Source organism: Tyto alba, unplaced genomic scaffold (assembly GCF_018691265.1).
Source record: "Tyto alba isolate M040663 unplaced genomic scaffold, T.alba_DEE_v4.0 Super-Scaffold_5, whole genome shotgun sequence".
Lineage (NCBI taxonomy): Eukaryota > Metazoa > Chordata > Aves > Strigiformes > Tytonidae > Tyto > Tyto alba.
Window position 1 is genome coordinate 7,406,762 of NW_024881326.1, and position 22,090 is coordinate 7,428,851.

Sequence of the window (22,090 nt, forward strand, 5' to 3'; positions counted from 1 at the left end):
TGCACAAAACTCAGCAGAAGGGGTGGGTGCAGGGAGCTGGCAACTTTATTTTTAAGTGCTGAAACCTTGCACTTGACTTCTTTGCAGCTTGACAGAGTGCAATATAGTTCCCAGGAGCAAGCGGAGGTGGGGAAAGATCTCACTTATTGCACAACAGATAAATGCAGCAAAGTACAGTAGTAGTGTCTGGGAGGTTTTCTTGCCTACCAGAGTTTGGGGAATGAGGGGTGTATAAGTTGAGGTCTTCTGAGCCTAGAGAGGTGTTGGGAGTGTTTCTGTTCCAACTCTGCTGAGCTTGCACTTGGTGAGTCTCTTAGACTCTCTGCGGCAGGCAAAAAATACCTTCTTTACTAAGAAGTGACTGGGTTTTATTTCTGAGTTTTTGACAAGCAAATCCCTCTTGTTCTTAGTCAGCCTTCAGGTACTTGTAACAACTACTCTGTAGAGTGTGTGTCTCGGCTTGAAGAGTGTAACAAGGTACAGCTGAGCTAGCAGTACAGCTTTGCTCTGCCGTCTCTAGGCTCCCTCTTCACGTGTGTGGTCCCTGGATTTGGCCTCCTTTGTCCTCTAGCTATGCAGCCATCTAGCAGCAGCTGCGTGTAGCATCACAGTCATGAGGATTCTATAAAGCCGTTGGCACTCCTTTGGGTTTTTCAGAACCAGTTTTGATAAAGGAGTGCTGCAGGACTTGGGAGAGGGGGGTGCTGAGGGTGAGCCCCAACACAGCTGCAGGAAGTGTGAGGCACTATGGAGCATTAGCACGGAGCAGGCTCAGCACAGCCCCAGGAAGTGCAGAGTCCTCCCCAGCTCAGCCTGGGGCAGACCTCGGGGCACACACGGACAGGGAGGCTGACCCAACGAAGGGACACGAAGGGACACGTTCAGCCCTTCCTCACCAGGCGTGAAGCAGGCAGGGAGGAAAGAGCTGTTACTCTGCGAGTGAAGGAAGGACTTTGGTCTCATGATTCAATAGAGCGAGTTGTCTTGTGCTCCAGTGTGAGCTGAGGAAGTGTGTGTGTGTGTGGGATAAAATCAAGAAGGCTCCAAGACCTCTTATTGCTTCTGTGCTTGTGCAGATGTTCTCCTCAGCCACGGCAAGCCCCCGGGACAGCACCGCAGTCAGAGCCGCGCAGCACGTTGTTCAAGCTGTCATTCTGATGCTAGTCTTGCACTGGCTCACCTCACCTGAGACCCTGTGGCTGGGAGGATCAGTCAGGTAGAGGATATAGAGTGGTAGCACTAACAAGGTTTCCAAAAAGGACCCTCCCTTCTCCCTCCTTGTCTTGGGCTAGTGGCCAGTGACTAGACTCCCTGAGATTAGCGTGTGCGTAATGACTGTCTTGCTCAGTGGCTATGCTAATCTCTGTGTGCTGGCAAGTCAGCCAGAGTTGAGAGGGACTAACGTGGGTGTCATTAAATGTGTTCCAGGCCCACTTGCCATTTGCAGTGATCGGGAGCACGGAGGAGCTGAAAATAGGAAACAAAATGATGAAAGCTCGTCAGTACCCCTGGGGCACAGTGCAGGGTGAGTTGAGCCCTGGGATTTTCATGGAGTGAGTGGTGGCACTTCTGCCACGAGGCAGTGGACTCTCATAAGAGGAGTAAGGGCCTGCTGGACGTTAGTATCTCACTGGGAATTATCATTTGTTAAATCCTTGTGTCATCAGGCCTACAGTGACAGTTTTCTCTGCTCGGAAGGTCTGTTAAGCCTGCTGGAGGACTAGACAGGTGGGGAATGTGGGAAGAGACCTTTGTTTCTGCCCTCATCTTACTCCTTATCATGTCTTCTTACAGTGGAGAATGAAGCTCACTGTGACTTTGTGAAGCTGCGGGAGATGTTGATCCGTGTGAACATGGAAGACCTTCGCGAACAGACCCACACGCGCCACTATGAGCTGTACCGGCGATGTAAACTGGAAGAGATGGGTTTCAAGGACACTGATCCAGACAGCAAACCCTTCAGGTGGGATCCCTGGAGGAGACAGGAAGGCTCAAGGGAGGCATTGTTGGATGCACTGCACGCGTGTGTGTATGTGTGTGTCCTCAAGAGAGCATGTAAAGAACCAATGCAGCAAGAAAACCCGCCAGGTTAGATAAATCCAGACTTCAGCAAAGGTGCTGGCTGAGTGAGAGAAGGTAAAAACACAGACAGTGTGTGCAGGATTGACTGTGAAACTGCAAGTATAGGAGTAGAAATGTTTGTGCTGCAGAGATGCAGCAGTGTCGCTGTGAAATAGTGTGTGTTGCCGGTTGGCCTCTTTGAATTGCCCAACACTCAACATACAGAAAAGTGCAATAGCTTACAGACCCCAAAAACGGTTGGATAAAGAAGACCCTGGGCACGTGTGGGTGGGTAAGTAGCAAATGTGCTGCCGGCAAGCAGTATTCATGGTGAGGGCCTGATTTCGGAGGTTCAAGGGAAGCAGAGTTTATTTCAAGTCAAATCACTGGACTTTCCTTTCTTTTTAGCTTACAAGAAACTTATGAAGCAAAAAGAAATGAGTTTCTAGGGGAATTGCAGAAAAAAGAAGAGGCCATGAGGCAAATGTTTGTCCAGAGGGTCAAGGAAAAAGAAGCGGAGCTGAAGGAGGCTGAAAAAGAGGTGAAGACTGCGGTACTTGTCTCTTCATGGTTGTGAGTGATAGATCCACTCCTGAGTAGGTAGCTGCTGCCAAAGCACTTTCTGCAGAGTGTGGTTTAGGACTTTCTTATCAAGAAGTCTAAATTTTACTTGAGGTCCTGGGGACATTAAGGTGTTCATCCTGTAGGACAAAACTAGATCACAGTGCCTGTAGTATACAACTTACTGCACCATGAAAGTGCCATAGTCTTGATTCTGATGAAGGGTTGCAGTGTGGCAAAATTCAAGAGGAGAAATAGCCCCTGATATAAGCTTTTTTATATAAAAAATATACCCCTACAACTCCCTTAGCATTGTGAAAAATCCATTAATATACTGACCTTTAAAGAGGAATAAGGCAGAGACCCCTGGAAGTGGATTAAAATTTTTTTATGATTATACTTTCCCAATCCTCTATTGTTAATCTGTGCAATAGTGCATCACTAGAACACTGCCTGGTTTGTAAGCTCCTGTGGAAGGAGATTGTTCCCTGCACTCGTCTACGCAGTGTCAGCTCAGGGGTCTGGAAGTGATGTAGAAACCAACAGAAACTTGCAGGCTCAGATCTCATGGGATGCTTCCATCTTTCTCTTTTCCTGTGAACAGAATATCTGGTAGTGCTGGGTCCTGCTCACCTTTCTCCTTTCCCTCTAGCTGCATGAAAAGTTTGATCGCTTAAAGAAGTTACATCAGGATGAAAAAAAGAAGCTAGAGGATAAGAAGAAGTCTCTGGATGATGAAGTAAATGCATTTAAACAAAGGAAGACAGCAGCTGAACTGCTCCAGTCTCAGGCTCAGCAGGCTGGAGGATCGCAAACTCTTAAAAGAGATAAGGAAAGAAAAAAGTAAGTTGCTAACCCAGTGGTATTTGCTTTTTGGTAATGGTTCTCCTTTACTGTTTTTCTGGGTGTTCATATCTCTCTTTCAACCTAGCCAGTCCTTATCAAGGGAAGGTTTTCAGCCAGTTTTAATCCCTAGTAAGGCTGAGCAGTATCTGGAAGCATTTTACCTTTAGCTGTCATCCTGAAGAGCAGGTAGTGGTGCTAACCTCCCTCATTGCTTCCTGACAGCATGGGAGAGGATGAACTTTTTTTTATTCACCAAGATTCTGTGCTCCTCCCTTGGTTTGTCAGTACTTGTAATGAAGCAGAACAGTATTGGCTGCCAAGGCTAGGGTGTGGGTAGCAGGCATGTCTCAGTACCCCCAGAGAGAAGCGTGTCCTGTCACAGGGTCTTAAGTGTTTGGGTTGGCAAAGAGCTTATACTGTGGAAATAATTCAGGGAGACTAATAGTTTTGAATTCTGGAACCTGCAAAATGTAAGGCTGCAAAATGAGAGGACAGGTCATAGCTCCTTGTTAGTGCTAGTACTTCTCTCCAGGCCTAGATCAGCTTTTTGCCTTCCACAAGAACAGTGAGAGATACTCCATGGCTTCAGCAGGAGTCCCCCATCCCAGGGACTGGTGTGACAGGATCCAGCCCCTCCTCAGGGTCCTGTGATCTGTGCCATCTGCCAGGCTCCTAATGCTCTGCAGTTGCTCAAGAGGATCCATATGTACAGCTGAAACAGTCCTTCCTGTTCACCTAGCAATGAGCAGTTCCTTCTCTTCTCAGTGTGGTACATTTCCCAAAACAGAGTGCTGTGCCACCTTAGCCTATGTACAAAGTGTGGTGCACAGATAAAGAAGGGTCTGGTTTCTATACCACTGCCATAATCCCCTCTCTGCACATCCCTGGGGCAAATCCAGAGTAAATCTTGCCTGCACTATACAGTCTTAAATACATGGAAAAGTGGTGTTAATATAAACAATATGGTATGTGCCCAAAGAGCTGACAGGAGAGTTTGTCAGAGAAAATAGCCCTTGACTGTTAAGCTCAGAGTCAAATGAGACAGGAGAGGAAAAACCCAATAAGTAGAACAAGATCCTGATTTAGTCTTTTTAGTGTTGAGCTGGAGCTGCTTCAATGTCAACATTCTTTTGCGATGAGCAACTAGTGCTGCCCTTTCCTCACTTGTCCGTTCCTTTTTCCACTGCATATTTTTATTTGCTCTTTTGAATTACCTTCAGTGGGTTTTAATATATTTACATACTGAAGAGACAGACTGACTAGGGACAGACTTCTCTCCCCAGCCTGGACTGTGAGGAATACACAGCTGAGTTCTTTCATGCGTAGAGCCCTCAGACATCTGCACATTGAGGACTGCAGACTTCAGCCCTGAGATCAATCGGGGTCAAGAATGCAGAAAAGGGGGACAACATGCTCTGTAGTGTGAGCAATTAGTTGCTGTGGCCCAAGTCACACTCTTGTTTCTAGAAGCAGTTCTGACTTCAAAAGAGCTCCTTGACACCAAGCACATTCATGTGGAAAAGCATTGGTACTGTCTTTGACAGTTAAGGACACAGAAAGGCACAGGAAACACCATGAAAGAAATAGGTCAGTGCTTGAGTAAGGCTTGGGAAGGTGTTAGGAGGCCTCTCTCTCCTCCAGGAAAATAGCTGTGTTAGAAATGGTGCTGCTTTCTTTACTCTGTAACTTCTCCAATTGTCATTAATAATTAATTTCCATATTTAGATCATAAATATCTCTAACAATCCATGAATTTCACAAGCTGTAGCTTAATTGTATCGTGTTTAGTAGTGGCTGACAGTACACTAGCCTTTTTCTTTCACAGGTGACTCTCTTAAACACGAGCTTTGTAATTTGCACTAATCATGACTTGGTTTCTGTTGTGTTTTTTTTTTCTTTTTTTTTTTTTTTTTTGTTACCTCATTGTCATCATTATTAGCTCTTAAATGTATGCTGTTTTACAGTTAGCTGCTGTTTGGCTGCATGGTGCATGAGGCATATTGTCCTGGTAAGCGTCCTTAACTAATACAGACCTCACAGTGGGATCAGTTACAGTTTCTAAAAAAGCAGACCCTGTGCAAGTCCAGAAGCCTCTAAGTATTATCGCTGTCTTCCTCTGCTTTCACACTTGCTATACATCCTCTACCAGTCTCTCTCTACATATGCAGATGTAGAAAAAGGATGCAATTAAGTTTGTGTTTAAAGATTCTGCGAAGTAAAATGCAGAGAGACTTGGTATTAGGACATGACATGTAGAGAAATAAGGATTAGGTCTTGTTCCTTTTAAACCTTCCCAGCACTTTGTTGGCTCCGTTTTCTTTATTCCATCTCCCTTAGAAATACATTTTTTAACCATGTGGGCCATGTTGATACTATGGCAACAATTGCTATGGAGATGTGGTGCTGATGATGGAACCCAGCTAGCCATGAAAATGTCTTTTCCCTTTCTCTTCCTTTCCTCCCACCCCTCCAAGTTGTAGTGTTAACTTGTGGTTACAGTGCAGGTGAAGATGGATGCAAGACTAGTTTCTATCCTCCCCTTCACATACTAACAGATGGTAAAATCTGCCAAACCTAGAGCTTTCCTTTGTCCCAAAGCACCAGAGAATCACCAGACTGTTCATGTGTACGAGTGTGTGTGTATGTATGAGGGGGCATTAGAGAAGCTACTGCTGAGTAACCAAACCAATATTCACCTGCTGATTGATGATGGTGGATTGTCCAAAACCACAAGAGATAACGGGCTGAGCATTTAGCAGATAATGAAGGCTCTGAAGATAGACTGAGAGACTTTATGACATTTTAAAAATTCAGATGTGTCACCCATGGATTGGGTGTTCAGCTGTAGCAGAGAGACAGACATCCACGCTTCTGGGAGCCGTGCCAAGTGTGCCCACGGTAAGGGTGAGGCTAGTGGTAGAAGAGGACTGTATTCAAGATGTGTCCAGAAAGCCTGCCAGAGCACTTTACCCCTGAATAACGCCAGCATCTGAGTTTCCAAGGAGTTTTGCCAAGGTGTGGAGTTTCCCACTGGAGCAGAGCCCCATCAGTGATGTTATGCTCTGAGTCTGCTCTGCTCCTGTTGCCGTGACTCTGTCCAGAGTGCCTCTGCCTTCATGTGAACAGGGATGTAAGGTGGCCACATAGTCATGGGCAGGCTTGTGGAACAGATAAAGTTGCCTGAAAGAGTTAACAAACGCGGCCATAATCAAGTGTCTGCAGTGTGAAGTGCCAGCATCTATTGTAAAATGAAGGCTTGTTTAAACAAAGCTGTGTAAGAAATGCACCTGCCTGGCCAGAGAGCAGCATCCTCATTAAGGTTATTATTTAAACTCCTAATGACAGTGGTCTATTCATAGCTAGGTTGAGTGTGTTTAATTGAGCCTTTTTAATTTGCTGTTGATTCTCTGGTGAGAGAAAAAAGCAAGCTCTCACAGGAATGTCTTGTTTCTTGACAGAGCAGCAATACTTATTATCCAAGGCAAGTGTGACAGCACCCCAGGCTGAGGTGCACAGGCCTCTCAGAGAATGGACCTGTCAGAACAGTACCACCTAACTATAAATCACCCTAAAAACTCAGCCTCAAGTCCACCCTTCCCTGCAGACAAAACTAGGATTTACATTCTCTCCAGGATACAGTCCAAACTAACTTACGGTCTGCCCTTAAATAGGGAACAGTTGATTCCAGGATTCCTTCCCTCTTAGCTCCACCAAGGGAAATGGAAAAGCAAGTAAACGTTATGCTGCCAGTGAAAGGCATTTGAATTTAATTTCAATGGGATGTTCCACTTAACAGAAGAGCTTCAGAAGGGTCTTGCACTGACTCGAACTGCAGCTTGCAGTGGTCTTGAGCAGTCCAGTTGAATGAATATCTCTGCTGCCAGTGGTAACTGTAAAACAATGACAAGAACAATTCTCTGCTTATCAGGCTCTGAATGTGGAAAAATAAGCTCAAAGAATAACAGTGTTCATTCTGGTGCTGAGTACGAAGGCACGGCTAAAGTGCAGTTAGAGTGAGCATTACTGATTTTTGTTGGTTTTGGATTGCTTTTGGCAGTCCTCATAACTGTACACTGTTGTGTGCTGGGCTTTGAATCAAATGAAGTTCTTTGTTCCCACTATACAAATGCAGACAGTGCCTTTTTCAATGGGCATTTGTCCTTGCTAAATTAAATATGTATATATGGTACTTTTCCAGAATTCAGAAGAATACTCTCCATATTGATCCATAAAGTATTGCAGGGCTCTACTGTTTTGCAAGGATACAAACAAGTCACAGTTGGCGAGCTCTGTAGCTTGCAAAACTGTGAAAGGATTGTTGTAGAAAATAAATTTGGTTCATCCCACTGCTGAGTGTGTGTGTGTATGCATGTGTGTGTCTGCATAAAGCATGTTTTGTAATCAAATTAAACCTTATTAACACTTAGCAACATTTTGTGTGTGTGTGTGTGTGTGTGTTAGGAAACATTTATATTCTTATTTTGGTTTTTTGTCATTAATCCATAAAACCATTAATCTGCCTTTTTCTTTCATTTTCAGTTCGGGTTTCCTGTAGAACCTTTCCCTTCACACCAGAAGCGAATGCCCCCACATTCGGTTAACACGCAGCTATGCCATTGTGCCTGTTTGCTCACCTTTACTCATTGCTCCCTTCCTGCGCTCACCGTTTTGTTTTAAGCAAGAGTCCGCACCCCTGGCTGTTCTGGGTTATGGTTGTTCTTGTGAAGAACTCAGCAATAGCCTACGTGGAACTGGCAAGAGATGCTCATTGCCGATACCTCTTCCCCTTTGGGCAGTAGCAGGCTGCCGAGCGCTCGCCGGGCTAGCGTCCCCTCTTCTCGGTTGCTCATCTTTTTGTCTCTCCCTCCATTTTGTGCGAGGGCTGCATGGTCAGAGCGTGCAGCTGCTTGGTGTTGTGCATTTAGCCCCTGTCGTGGGACCGCTGTGAATGCAACCCGATGCTGCTGGGGGGTGGGACGTGCTGTGTCAAGAGACTGGCTGCCCTCTCCCCTTTTTAATTTGCTGTATCTAACCCCTCGTTACCCGCCGCCCCTGTGCTGCCGTGTGTGACTCAAATAAGTTTAAAGGACTTTTTGCAAAACTTGGCATCCTCACAAGCGTGGGCCTGAGTCCAGACCTCTAGTCCCCAGGCTCAGGGGATTCTCAAACTTGGATCCACGGTTTGCAACTAAGTATTCTCTGAATGCTGCAGGGGTCACGAAGGATCTCTTGCCTTGTCTCCCTCTCAGTGTGCTGGCCTGGATGCACATCCTGGATCCAATCTCAGGGAAAGCTGGTCACCTTGCTGTACATATCAGTGTTTGTGAAGAAAGATGATGATGTTTCTTTGACTTTCTTCTCAGTGATTCCAACGATTTTTGGTTTTAATGCAAAAAGTATTACCTTTATTTTTTTTTATTTGGCATCTGTTTAGAAGTCTACAGATGCTGGCAGGTTGCTTCTTATATTTTCTATTCAGCAAAAGCCTTGTTTTACAGCAAGATTTGCACTAAAAAGGAGGGTGTTTTGCTCACTGGGGCCAGGAGTTCACTCTGGCCAAGTGCAACTGTGGTTTGCCCACAGGTGTCTTCTCTGTGTATTTCTGGATGAGTTTTGTTTTTAAATAAAGACTTCATCAGACAGTGAATTCTGGTTAACATTTACTTCGTTTTTTGTTTTCTTTGCCCTTCTTTTACAGTAACCCATGGCTCTGTACTGAGTAATTACCCCTGAATACAGTGGGCTGGAATGGACCTTCATTTACTTGTTAAATCGGAGGGTCTAAAAAAACGTGACAGCATTTCAGCTGTGACCTTTCCATGGTTTTACCCTTGCTCTCTCCTATATCCTAATTGTGATTCTGTCTTTACTATGTACTGGTGGTTATTGCTTTTATTAAACAATGTAAAATTAGTCCTGACAAGGTTTTGGATGCTGCAACTTTAAATCCTACAATCTTTCTTTTTTTTTTTTTTTCTTTTTTTTTTTCTTTTTTTTTTCTTTTTTTTTTTCTTTTTTTTTTTCTTTTTTTTTCCCCACACAATTAATGGATTCCCCTTTCTCCTGGTCCCTCTCCACCCAGATAAATAAGGGATGTGGAAATAAGTTCTGTGAGTTATTTTTGCTGGCAAAATAACAATGCAGTTTAAATGTATTTATTGGTGACGTTAAAATGACACCACCACCTTAGTTTAATTATCACACAGTTGAGAGTTAAAAAAGCTCTTTTCTCTTTATACTTGGTGTCATTTTCATGACATCATCTATCTTTTTTTGTTTGCTTTTATTTTTTCTTTTGCTAATTCATGCTACCTGAAAACTAGCATGCAATGCTCATTTCCATTTTGGCCTTGCTTGTTGTGACGCTGGTCCTTCAGTCGCCCTGTGTGCACACTGAGGTCTCTGTATGTGGGTGAATCCACACGTCCTGACCCTGCTGAAAGATCAGGATGCATGCTGACAAATAGTTTCAACAAAAACCCTTCAAATTGTGGATTTTTGGAAGATAAGCACACCTCGGACCCTAGCTGTGATAGCTAATGCTGTTTTTTTAGTGCAAGCTGCTGCTGAGAATTTTACCCGAAAGGTAGTCTGGATGATGCTAAAGCCTCACAAAGAGTTTCTGCATAAAACGTTAGTCTGGCCAGCTGCTCACGGCAGCAGCAAACCTTATGCAGTAACCCAGATCAGATGACTGTCTGGCCTGTTTCCAGCAGTCAAGGCAGTTAAAACTCTTGATTGCAATGTATTTTCTCAGGTATATTTGTTTCTTCATAAATACAATTTTATTTCCCATAAAAGTCTTTGATTTCTGGTTGGTTTTCTTTTTCTTTTTAAAGCAAGTTAAAATATTTTGAGTATTTACTTCCTCCTCTACTGTCGAATGTCGGCCTGCTCCCAAAACCAGTCAACATCAGTCTGTCAATGATTTCTAGATTATCAGCTAAAAGAGCCATTTAATGTGGCTTTTTTTTTTTTTTTACCATACAGCAGGTCACTGGCTGTTCTTCCTGACCATTTGCCTTATTAGAATGTTATTTAAAGTTATGCAAACTTTTTATTTAAAGACTTTAAAGAAAAAACATTGTTACTTGTGTCATTTCCTTGAAGTACTTGAGGTACCACAAGGTTCCATCTCTTCTCTGTTGGCTGTTTTCATGTTGCATCTCTTTTTCCTGCTTTTTGAATGTCTTTCTCTTTTTTGCTAATCTTCTGGTTTTTATCTCTTTTTTCCCTTTTCTCTCTCTGTAGCTTTTTTTAATCTGTCTTCGCCAGCTGCACTGGGTCTGAGGAGAAGACTGCCACTTCTAGAAGAGTTTAAGGGTCTTATGTCTGGGGAGGGGGGGAACAAATCTTCAGTGTTAGTGTCTGGGAAAGAAGCTCTTTTACTGACTTGCATGGTATCTAAAATTGAAGTGTCTTGTAATTTGTGTGACAAGACAGGGTAATGCGGGCAAACTGTTTACTTGGAATTTTGAAGAGCAACAGAAATGTGGTGTTTGGACTAATGATGTAGCGAATACATTTTCAAACATTGTTATGGGCATATTTTTTTTCTAATTTTGTCTTTATTAATATAAATGTCACGGGCTTCCATGGGGTGTGAAGCCTAAGGAATATTTTCAATAAGCTGTTGTCTGGGTTTGGAAACTGTGCAGAGTAAAAGGAAACATAAACATGGTGCAATTTGCTCTGTTGGCAGCCACAAAATATTTAACAAAGAAATAAAGTAAGAAGAACTGTGTGTTTTCATTGGTGTCCTCCTGTGTCTCCCCACCTTATTAAATAAGCTCCAGTGGCTGGTAGACGTGGGTCGAGTGGTACTGTTTTTTTTTTTTCTTCCCTACCTAAACCTCATCTTGTTCTTTAAAGTTAGAAAAAAATTAGCAGTATTAGAAGGGAGAGGCGATGCTGACAGCTGGTATAATAATAGCGATCCATCCCAGTGCCCCGTGAGCAGGGGGCCGTGTCCCCAGGGCGTGTTGGAGCCAGCCCTCACACTTCCCACTCCTCCCTCCTGCCCTGGGTTGCTCACCGCATGCTTTTCCGAGCTGCGATCTTCTCTTCCCCCTCCTGGTTTTGTTTCCTTTTTACAAGTGCAAGCGCGCGAGAACCGCACCGAGTTATATATATATATTTACACGAGACACACTGAAGAACCAGCACTGTTTAGGCTGATACCTTTCTAACTTTAATGTAAATTTTAAATAAAAAATACGAAAGCCTGCGTGCGTGCTGTCGTGCTTGCTGCTCCTGCGTCCGGCCCGCGGCCGAAGGAGCCGGTGCAACGGGGCGAGCTCTGCTCCGGTCAGCCGGGGGCTGGGGCTGCTGTGTCGAAGGGCTTCGGATGGTCACTGGAAATAAAAACAACCCGCGCGTTCAGGGCGGGTGCGCGGTTCTGATGGCGATTTCCCGCCCTCTGGGGCTAAAGCGTCCCCTCCCGGCGCTACCACCACCCGCCGAGAGCCCCCGCCCCGGTAACCGCGGCTCGGCACCGGGCGCTACGCTGCCTCTTTCCCGCCAGCGTCCGGGGGGGGGCTCGGCCTGGGGCGAGCCCCGCGGGGAGACCCCTTGGTGAGGCGGGGGAAAGGCCTCGGCCGCCTCCAACCCAGCGTCGGGCGGGGAGGAGCTGCGGGGGCCGCACCTAGCGCCGGGCTCAGGGCAGGCCGGGGGTCGGCCGTCCCCGCCGCCGTCCCCGGAGGCCACGGCCGCGGCTCCGGCACCGCCGCCGCCCGGCGGGCTGCGCCCCAGCCCCCGCCCCGCCCCGCCCCGCCCCGCTCAAGCCCCGCCCCGCCTCAGGCCGCGCCCCGGGCCCCGCCCATGGCCGCCGCCAGGGGGCGCGAGGGAGCCGAGGCAGCTGGCCGGCCGCTTCTCGCGGCGTCTCGCGCGCTCGTGACGAGAGGCCACGTGACGCGGCGCCGGCCGGGGCGCTCCGCGCGACTGAGGGGAGAGCTCGCGCTGCACCGGCACCGGCGGGAGCACGGCGGGTCGGGTCCGGGGCCGGGACCGGGGCCGGGTCGGGGAGCGGGGCTGAGGCCGGGCCGGGCCGGGCCGTGCCGGCGCTCCCCGGCGGCCCACAGCGAGCCGCGGCCTGGTCCGCACGTGGGGCCTGGTCCCCTCCGGTACACCCGGGCCGCTTCCGCCGCCGTGCGCGCCTGTGCCCGGCGGCTCAGCCCCCACCGGCCGGGACGGCCCCTGGGCGTCGCAGGATTGCCCGTCGCCCGCCATGCCGCCGCCGGAGCCGGAGCGGGTGCCCGAGTCGGTGCTGGAGCAGTGGCGGCAGTACAACGAGACCGAGCGGCAATGGGGGCTGCGCCGCCGCTTCATCCTCCGCCACCTCCACGGCTACCCCGGCGCCGCCATCGACCAGCTCCTCTCGCTCTCCGTCCTCTGGACCAACCACGTCTTCATGGGCTGCAGGTGAGGCCCGGCAGGACACCCGCAGCACCGGGCAGCCGTGCTGGGGCGGGGAAGGCCCCGCCGCGGGCCCCGGGCACTCGGCCCCGCTGGCTGCCGGAGCCCGGCGCTGGCTGCCGGGCGAGGGCCGCGGCCTGTCAGCCGGGTGCAGGAGGAGAAAGTCGCTCCGGCTCCCTCCGGCCGCTCCTCCCGGCCGCCCCGTTCCCTGGGGCTCCCGGCCCGGTGCCGCTCGGCTGAGCCTCGGCCGCGACTACCTTTTAAAAAGTAACCCCAAAAGATCCGGAATGGAAGGGACCAGTGCGAGAGAACTTCGGTCCCTGGGCGGGTTTTTTTGATCGAATGTGCAGGTATGCGGAGGGGAGCAAGGAACTGGAAAAGTATATATGTGTTTTGAAAGTAGTTTTTGATGTACCACCCCCGAGGACTTGTTAAGCCTGTGTCATTGTGCTTTGTAATTTAACTGAGAAGTATTCCTCTAAGGATAAACCAGCCCATGCAATCTCCTTAAAGCTCCGTTTTTCAGAAAGAAGTAGGCCTGGTGAGTGGAAGAGGTTTCCCTTCATCAGGATTACTGTTAATATGCAGAAACCACTGTACTGTAATTAGTAAGGTTGTGGAGAACTGTGGAAACGTCTCACCCACGTCCTGACTGACACTTCTGATGTTGTGATTATTTTTAACTGGACGCAAGGCTTTAAAGACAGAAGCAACTGCTTAACGACTAACTTCAGCAAATTGTGCAGTGACAGAGGAGCTTGTAAACACCAAGTGGCATATAGTTAGACTTCTATTAATGTTACTATCCCAAAGCCTTGTTGGGGAATATTTTGTGTCATTTGTACAGCATCAAGTCAACATCTTTAAATGTAGATCTGCATTGTTTCTTATTTCTTTCTGGTCCAAGTACTAAACTGTTCTCTGCAAGTACCAGCATTGAACATAGTTTTAAAACAGCTTCAAATTCCAAGCTTGAGAAACATGTTAAAATTGAGCATATCTTTTTAAGATAGAATCTTTTTAGTCCATTAGCTCATCTTAATGTGTTTATGTGCTGTCTTAATGGAGGGCCTTCTTTGTGATAGTGCTTTTGGGAATCAATGCAACAATACGGGGTGCTGATAACAGAAGTGAAAAACTATGTGGCAAGATCTCAAATCGTAAAAAATTACGCAGTTTAAGCCTGTTAATGCACATACTTTCCCTGTTGAACATCTCTACCTGCAACATTCAGGGAAGACATGAGCAATAGATTTAGGCATGATGCTGTGCGGAGCCATTATCACTGAGGATGTTTCCCTAAAGCTTGTGTTGTGCACGGACATGAAGACACTGCAGGGGCACGGTGAACACGCTGCGCTGATGAAGAGCATTTGGCACCTTTACTTGGAGTTGTCTGGGGAAGGGAGGGGATCCATAGCTTTCTCTGGAACTGCCTTTTGCTGCTTGGGAAGAGCTGTTGTTGCTGTATCAAGTGAATAACTTCAAAGTTTAGGGGATTTTTGTTTTTTTCTCTAAAGTTTGTTGGTTGGATTCAGGTTGGGGTTTTTTGTTTGGCTGGTTTTTTGGGGGGTTGGTTTTGTTTTGTTTTTTTAACATCGATCACTTGCTAGCTGAAGACAACCTGTTAGTCAGAGTAATTACAAATCCCAGTCTTTGCTGATGAAATCCGAGGGAGTGTTCTGCTGGGGGACGATCTGGAAAATGTCCAGAAGGCTTAGAAAACATGGTCTGTGAGGAAGCGGTTAAGCAACAGGGTTCATTTAGTCTAGAGGTGGATAAGAGAAGATGCATGTGTTCTCAGATATGTTAAAGATGGCTGCAAAATGGAGGACGGGGGGGAAGCGTTATGCTCCAGAGCTACTGGGGTCAGGATAAGAGGTAATGTATTTGTCATGCCAGAGAGTCTTTGGTTAGGTCTTGGAGGCCTGGGATTCCTCTGCCTCCATATATAGTCTTCACAACTTGAGATTTCTAAGGCCAGGTTTGACAAACACGTTGGGACTGGCTGGTCTTCTCCTGGGCAGAAATATGAGCCCCAAACATCTCCATCCTTTGTGAAGAAGAGTGATGCGCACGTGTCAAATCTAACACTGTTTTTGCACCCTGCTGTAAAAGGGCATTGTCCATGTTGCCATCACAGAGAGCGTATTCTCCCTGTAAGAGAGGTGTGTGGGGGTGTGTTTTTGGTAGATCTAACTTCTGCCTGGCCCTCTGCATCAGGACCAGGAAAGGCATTTCTTGAGTGGAGAGTGAGTAGATTTCCAGAGCCCTCAGAACAGTAGTATTTAAAAGCTGGTGCAAATTACTGGGATGGCCGTGGACTCTGTCCATGGGCAGTGACCTGATGCTTTTTGACCTTTGCAGGTGAGGACACCATGGAACAGGTGCAAGACTGCCTTTTCTCCTTTCTGAACCACAGTGCAAAGCTGTCAGAGTCTAATTTCAGGCCATGTTTGTAGGTTCTCCTTGGTTAGAAAGGTTTGGGATTTTTTTCTTGTTCAGCTTCAGCGTACAGATGGCTTTAAAACATGTGACAGATCCCCAGAGCAATGGAAAACTTAGCTGGTCAGGGATCTGAAGCCAAGAGGAATGGGGTTGTACAGTGCGTGTGGAACTGCGAGCGTGCTGCAGCAGGGTCAGGGTTTGCACAGAGCTGGTTGCAGCCACGTCACTGCTGTCGTGGCTCAGGGATTCAAATTGTTTCAGTTACAGCTACCAAGCTAGAAATTAGTATGGCTTTTTACAGAGCGGTCGATAAGGGCTGAGCAGTGCCTTTGTCATCTGACAGCCCCAATTTCAGTATTGGTGACGTGCAGTCTGTGGCTGCTGACCCAGACAAGACTTCAGTGCCAGTCAGTTGCTCCTGTGCCTAGGTCGCTGAAGCTGTGATGCCCACGGGGACTCGTCCTTCTCCACACCCCTGGGTTCCTTAGTGTTCCTAGTAGCTCTGCCAGATGTTATATTTAGACAGATCATGTATTTACATTTAAGTTTAAGGCACTGTCCATTTGGTGGCTGCACAGTTTGTTATTCACAAGTAGGTTCACTTAGCCAGGTGTTAGCACTGAGCTAGCTACGGCACGGGGCTGCTGGTAAGGTCCTGTGTTAATACTCCAGCAAAATCAGGGGGAGCGTCTCCTGTGCACCAGGTACTATGTCTTAGGCTGCTTTAGTTCTGGTTTTGCTTAATAAAAGCTTGTGTGTGCATGTGTGTGTGTTGCCCCTGTGGTACCAATTCTAAAGGGGTTTGCTGTTGAACCCACACAGATACGGCTTGCAGGTCATGGAGAAGGTACTCAAGATGGCTGAAGGCATCGATATCGGTGAAATGAGGACGTACGAGTTGGTCCCTAGCAGGAAGCTAAAAAGATACCACTCTCCATGTGACAGTGAGTATATCTGCCCGTGTGCCAAAGGACGTGCCCTTCCCTGTCACTGTTGGGTGGGCATTAGTGGGTGCGTGGGGAGAGCAGCGTGCCTCGGGGCCGCGTCCGAGAGCCAGCACAGCAAACTGAAGAGAAACGACCATGATGTACTCTGCCAGACTGCAGCGTTTCCCCTCCTCTGCCATATTGTGGGGTGTACATAATTCATGCAGAGTTCTCTTTTTGATTAAGAAAATACCATTTTTCATTGAAATTACCAGACAGTTGATTTTTCCCTAGTGGTAGTGTTAGGGAATTGAATCCATGTAATGAAATATTTGTCTGCCCTTCTTCACTGTGGTGAGGGGTGATGTTCTGACCTGAGAAGGGATTGTATATGTGCATGGAGATGTGGTGTCCAGCTTGTTGATTTTGGGTTACAGCCTGCCTGGAGCATTGGGGGGTGGTGGTGGTGTTAACTGTCTTTCTTCCCTACTGGGCCTGGAAGAGTCCTGCGTACGTCAGTCCCATGGTCTCAGGGGTCCGTGTTCCAGCTGTAGCTTTTTCCCGTGGAGGAAATGCAGCAGGCAGAGAGGGCTTGGCAGTTCAGTGGCTCCATCCACGGGCTCCTCTCCAGCACCTTCAGAGCTCCCTGCACTCTCTCCGGAGCGAGGGCCGGGGGAATCGTTCATGGGTGCAGGTGGTGGATGCGAGCAGGCAGGCCCTTGCTTTGTGAGACAGGGTCAGTCAGTGGTTTGGCTGTTTAAAGCACTAATGGTCAAACAGCAGAGGACTCCTGGGCTTGGGTGTAATCCCTAGCTCTGCCAGAGTTTATTCCTTTGCTTTGACACTCAGCAATCTTTCTGTGCTTCCGTGGGCCAGCTACAAAACTGAGAAAAATACTACTTTTCTCCCATGTTTTGTCTGTCTCTCAGGCAGCAGCTCTGAGGGGAAGGGGTCTCTATTGCATGTTGCACAGACGGCACGAAGAGCTGTTTTGCTGGTGAGAGCCTTTAGATGCTGCTGCAGTGCAATCGTCAAACACCGAGCGAAAAATTTAAACCTTGCCATAATTCATCAAAACTGACAACTGAAGGATTTAACGCATGTGTGAGAGCTTTGTTACTTGATTTAAATATGAAGGCCTGATTATGCTGTATGTGAAGTGTTTTTTTCATCTGCAGTGAACTAGGCTATGATAAATACACTCTGGTGGTGTGATGCCTAGACAGATGTGTTGCCTGACCTATATTACGATCACACACATTGGCATTGGATTAGGCAGCTCATTCCAAGGTGCTGAGGTGGCTTTTTGCTCCTCTGATGAAATTACACACGTGTACCACTTTAGCGTGTGGGGGCTAAATTCACAGGAGAAGTCTTGTATAACCATCTTTTAGGTGTAACGTACTTGCTTATCAGTTGTTTGATTCTCATTTTCTACAGTAGCTCTGCATATCAGGATATTCTTCCTCATTTGCATTTCTCTGGTTAAGAAACAAGAGGTCTAACAGTGACGTGTAATGGGTCCCCCCCAGCTACTGCAGCTGTTGCCTGAAGCTCGGGCAGATTCCTCCATGTTTGGTGTCTTTTAGCCAAGGGTACTTATATTTACAGAAAATAGGCTATTAACGCAGTTATTAAGAGCCCTGCGTGTTTTGGAAAGGAGGATGGCTCAGTATCACTGTGCCTCCATCAGATGAGAAGACCTGAAGATAAAGTAGTTTATCTGAGATCATCCTGCAACCTTGCGGCAGAGTCAGAGCTGAGGCTCTAGTCCTGCCCTGGTGTTCTGCCTTGCTGGCCGAAGTTTTTACTTGTTTTAGTAGCTTTGAATGGATTAACTTCAGAAATGACAGAATAGGTTCAGTGGGCAATGGTGGGGAGTAGAGCAAGTGATTTGGACCTAAAAATCCATGTAACTAAATATGTAGAGATTTCTGTATGGTAGTTGTGGAGCTGGAAATACCACTGGAGTGACCTGCACAAGAATGAATGGTCTTACTTATCAGTTGTGAATGGAAAACTTTTGGTTTGTGGCTAAGGAGTGGGAATCCTGTGTTCAGAGCCTGCAGGCTTCTCCTGGAGATCACTGTGAAAATATTGCCTCCCTGTCATAGTACGTATTGGTAATCTTGTCATTTTCTTCCACCCCCTAGGTCCAGAGCTGGAAGGGGTTTCTGAGCCGCCCAAGAAGATGGTCCCCAGGTTCCGGGTGAGACCACGTTTTGAACCCATACACTTTGTCACCAGTGCTGAGAAGGGCGACAAGAAGGAAGATTCTCTGGATAACCAAATGCAGGAGGTGAACCAGGAGGCAAATAGCAACAGCATAGTGCAGCCACCTGAAAACTGTACAAATTCTTTTGTGAGTGTACAGGAGGTGGATCCCCAGTTCTCCGACTCAGCTGGGTTTGGCTTTGCAGGCCAGGCAGCAGCAGCCAAGAAGGCTGTGAATAGCGTGGACTCTGCCACAAGCAGTGTGTTGCAGGTTTCTGTTTCTCCTTCAGCTGTGCAGTCTGCATCAGAGACTTTCCCTCCGTCAGCTATAATGCTGAAGCAGAGTTTTATTGAGAAACTGTCAGCAGCCATCTGGAAAAATCTTGCTAACCCAGATGCAAACACTGGGACTGATAAAATTAACTTTACGTATCTTTTGACGCGTTCAATTCAGGCATGCAAGACAAATCCTGAATATATTTATGTTCCTCTGAAAGAAATCGCCCCTGCTGACCTCCCCAAGAGCAAGAAGCTTCTAACAGATGGCTTTGCTTGTGAAGTGCGATGTCAGAATGTCTACCTGGCCACCGGTTACGCTGGCAGCAAGAACGGATCCAGAGATCGAGCCGCGGAGCTGGCAGTCAAGCTGCTGAAGAAGTCTGTGGAAGTCAGAGTTGTTCAGCGGAAGTTCAGGCACACTTATCACGAAGACTTGGTGGTGTGCGAGGCAGGGGTGAGTCGCCCAGATTTCCCTCCTGCTCTCAAACCTCATGAGGAGTTTGTAGTTGCCAACAGGGACTGTGTCCCGATGCAGCCTGGTACTGAATCTGTGAAAGGTTCCACTAATACCAACAAACACTGGACTAGTTTTGTCCTGACGGAGAATGCCAGCGATGCAATAGGAATACTTAACAATTCTGCCTCATATAACAAAATGTCTGTTGAATATAAATACGAATTAATGCCCAACCGCTCGTGGCGCTGTCAAGTGTATCTACAAGATCACTGCCTGGCTGAGGGATTTGGCACTAAAAAGACCAGCAAGCACGCAGCGGCTGAGGAGGCACTGAAAATTCTGCAGAAGATGCAGTCAAATATAACTGCCATCAAAGTGACGCAGGTTCAGAAGGTGGGCTGCTCGTCGCGGGGCTCCGGGAGGAAGAAGGACCTGAAGGACCTCGTGGTTTATGAGAACTCCAGTAACCCAGTGTGTACGCTGAACGACACTGCCCAGTTCAACAAGATGACAGTGGAGTATGTCTTTGAGAGGATGACTGGTATGCGGTGGAAGTGCAAGGTGATGCTTGAAGATGAATTCATCGCAGAAGCAGTTGGATTGAAGAAATCTGTCAAGCATGAGGCAGCAGAGGAAGCCGTGAAAATCCTCAAAAAGACTCAGCCAACTGTTGTTAATAACCTGAAGAAAGGCACTGTTGAAGATGTCATCTCCAGAAATGAGATTCGGGGTCGATCGGCAGAAGAGGCTTTCAAACAGAAGATCAAAGAAGACAACATTGGGAATCAAATTTTAAGAAAGATGGGCTGGACAGGTGGTGGCCTAGGGAAAGATGGTGAAGGAATTAGAGAGCCTATTTCAGTAAAGGAGCAGTTTAAAAGGGAAGGACTTGGGCTTGATGTGGAAAGGGTGAACAAAATCGCAAAAAGAGATATTGAAGAGATCATTCGAAACTATGCACGCTCAGAAAGTCACATTGACTTGACTTTCTCTAGAGAACTGACCATGGAAGAGCGGAAGCAGATACATCAGATCGCCCAAAAATACGGGCTCAAAAGTAAATCTCATGGGCAGGGGCACAACAGATACTTGGTGGTAAGCAGGAAGCGGCGCAAGGAGGATCTGCTGGACCAGCTGAAGCAGGAGGGGCAGGTCGGGCATTACGAGCTTATTATGCCTCAGGCAAACTGAGGTCGGGTGTCCCACTGCACCAGAGACTGAGCTTCCCAGATACCCGATTAAAGAAAGAGATGCTGCATTTTTCTTGTTGTGGGTTATATTAACGCTCAAGTCTTTTACTTCGTTAATATAATTTCTAAAATGTTGTTAGGCGTTTAGAACTGACCAAGTTCTGTTCAAGTATATTAGCACAACCCAAAAGCAGTAGTGCTGTTACTGTATGTGTCTTTGATATTACTTGTTCCTTCACATTTTAATAGTTTTGTAATAGCAAAAACACGTCCAATGAGAAGGAATTTGACATCATTTAAAATTATAGTTCCCTTATTCTTCTTGACCAAGGAAGGAAAAAAAAAAATGCCTTTTTTTAAAAAAAAAAAAAATAATAAAAAGCAAAGGAAATGCAGTCTGGAGGAAAAAACCTGTATGTAAAGTTGGTATTAATGACAAAATAAAACTTTATTTCTGGAAAAAAACAGGATTTGTCACACTTTGTATTAAAGAAATAATGTGTGAAAACTGCATTTATTCTTGAGACATAGAGAGGTCTTGTCTCTGCTGTGTATGTATGTAAAAGGATGTCCTTAAGCTGTTTAACAATACAGTTTTATTCACAGATTTCTGTTGAGTTGCCCATACTGAGAGTTACTGAAAGCACCTTAATCGTCAGTGTGTCGGACTGGGATAATGCCAGTGCATTTTTACCTTGGAGCTCTGCTTGACATGTGCAAATACCATGGTGAAGTGTGAAATAGAAAAACTGGAGGTGAACGCAGAGCCCACGCTCAAAGATGCTCGTGTAGCTTGTGGGGACTGTTATATAACTTATTTTTTTACTTGTAATATAAGGTCTTTCATCCTGAGCAAAATCAACTCTGTGCCTAATTATTTCTGTGCTCCATTACTGTACCCGTGCTTGTCTATGTCGGGGCGATTCACAAGTAAACGTTGTGGTGTTGCTGTGGCCTGTGGTGTGAGTGCGGCGTCTCTCCGGGCGGGGGGAGCAGCTCCGAGCCCCCGGCGGGGCCCTGGCAGGACCCAGGAGGGCAGAGCGCCGTGGAGGAACGCTCGCTTCGGCCTTGGAAAACGTAGAGGTTGGGAGTTGACCCTGGAGGAGCCAAGAGATGTGCCTAGAGACGCGGGGTTTTTCTGTTGCCGGTGCAGCCTGCCGGTGATTCTTTAGCGCAAAGCCAGACCTAATGAAATATTTTTTTTGTCTGTTCTGTCGCCTTGCATCTCGGCTATCACTTTTGTTTTTTCTGCTGCCTGTATTTGCCTCTCCATCTTTTTACATCATCCTCTAGCTTTTTTTCCCCACCTCCTGTGTTTTCTTTTTAAATACTCTCAGTGCTGAGGAGAGGGTGACTGACCGCTACGGATGAAGCAGAATACCCTGGTGATGTGCAGTTAGAGGTGTTTTCATCCCCACAATGTGAAAAGGAAGAGGCTGCCCTGGCAGGTAAGACTGGATCAGGAAGAGAGCGAGTGTTGATCCTCTCTTTGCCTGGATGGCTGCAGCCCAGCTTCTAGCTTGGACTTCTGAAATCAAAACATGCTGTTGCTGTCTTTGTAGAAAAATAATCTAGCCGTTAATTCTGAAAGTACATTGGGCTGTTTTGGGGTTTGTGTGTTTTTTTTTTTTTTTTTGTGTGTGTGCATTATTCCCTCTTTCTACTTCTAGTTATGCTCTTGAGAAGGCTGGGCT

General features: G+C 46.9%; 2 protein-coding genes and 1 long non-coding RNA gene across 10 annotated transcripts in view; 2 read left to right on the forward strand and 1 right to left on the reverse strand.

The window, feature by feature from the left end:
- SEPTIN6 (septin 6) overlaps nt 1-11,693 on the forward strand; it is a 32,384-nt gene extending 20,691 nt beyond the window's left edge. The window contains exons 6-11 of one of the 7 annotated variants that reach the window (XR_006166921.1): nt 1,429-1,525; nt 1,795-1,963; nt 2,470-2,602; nt 3,275-3,465; nt 9,167-9,578; nt 10,720-11,693. Coding sequence is in view for 6 of the 7 variants with exons in the window: in XM_042807108.1 (XP_042663042.1) it covers nt 1,429-1,525; nt 1,795-1,963; nt 2,470-2,602; nt 3,275-3,465; nt 9,167-9,191 (615 nt within the window). In the remaining variant the exon portion in view is untranslated. Of the gene's footprint in view, nt 1-1,428; nt 1,526-1,794; nt 1,964-2,469; nt 2,603-3,274; nt 3,466-5,432; nt 5,477-8,007; nt 9,116-9,166 lie in introns of those variants that run through there. The other 6 variants (XM_042807114.1, XM_042807111.1, XM_042807110.1 and 3 more) reach the window with 6 other exon arrangements.
- On the reverse strand, nt 8,873-10,169 carry LOC122154828. Its single transcript, XR_006166922.1, has 2 exons — nt 10,137-10,169; nt 8,873-9,983 (listed from the first exon to the last, which is right to left on the reverse strand). It is a non-coding gene; the product is annotated as an uncharacterized LOC122154828 (long non-coding RNA).
- Nucleotides 11,694-12,360: 667 nt separating the features above from the next.
- Nucleotides 12,361-21,003, forward strand: NKRF (NFKB repressing factor). 2 transcript variants are annotated; one of them, XM_042807107.1, is made up of 4 exons: nt 12,872-12,888; nt 15,250-15,363; nt 16,153-16,274; nt 18,410-21,003. In XM_042807107.1, exons 2-4 carry the CDS (start codon nt 15,335-15,337, stop codon nt 20,395-20,397), a joined length of 2,139 nt encoding a protein of 712 aa, XP_042663041.1. In that variant the 5' UTR covers nt 12,872-12,888; nt 15,250-15,334; the 3' UTR covers nt 20,398-21,003. The 2 variants fall into 2 exon arrangements, with proteins under 2 accessions (XP_032852020.2, XP_042663041.1); XM_032996129.2 differs by lacking the exon at nt 15,250-15,363 and having other exon boundaries at nt 12,361-12,888.
- The last annotated feature ends 1,087 nt before the right edge of the window (nt 21,004-22,090 follow it).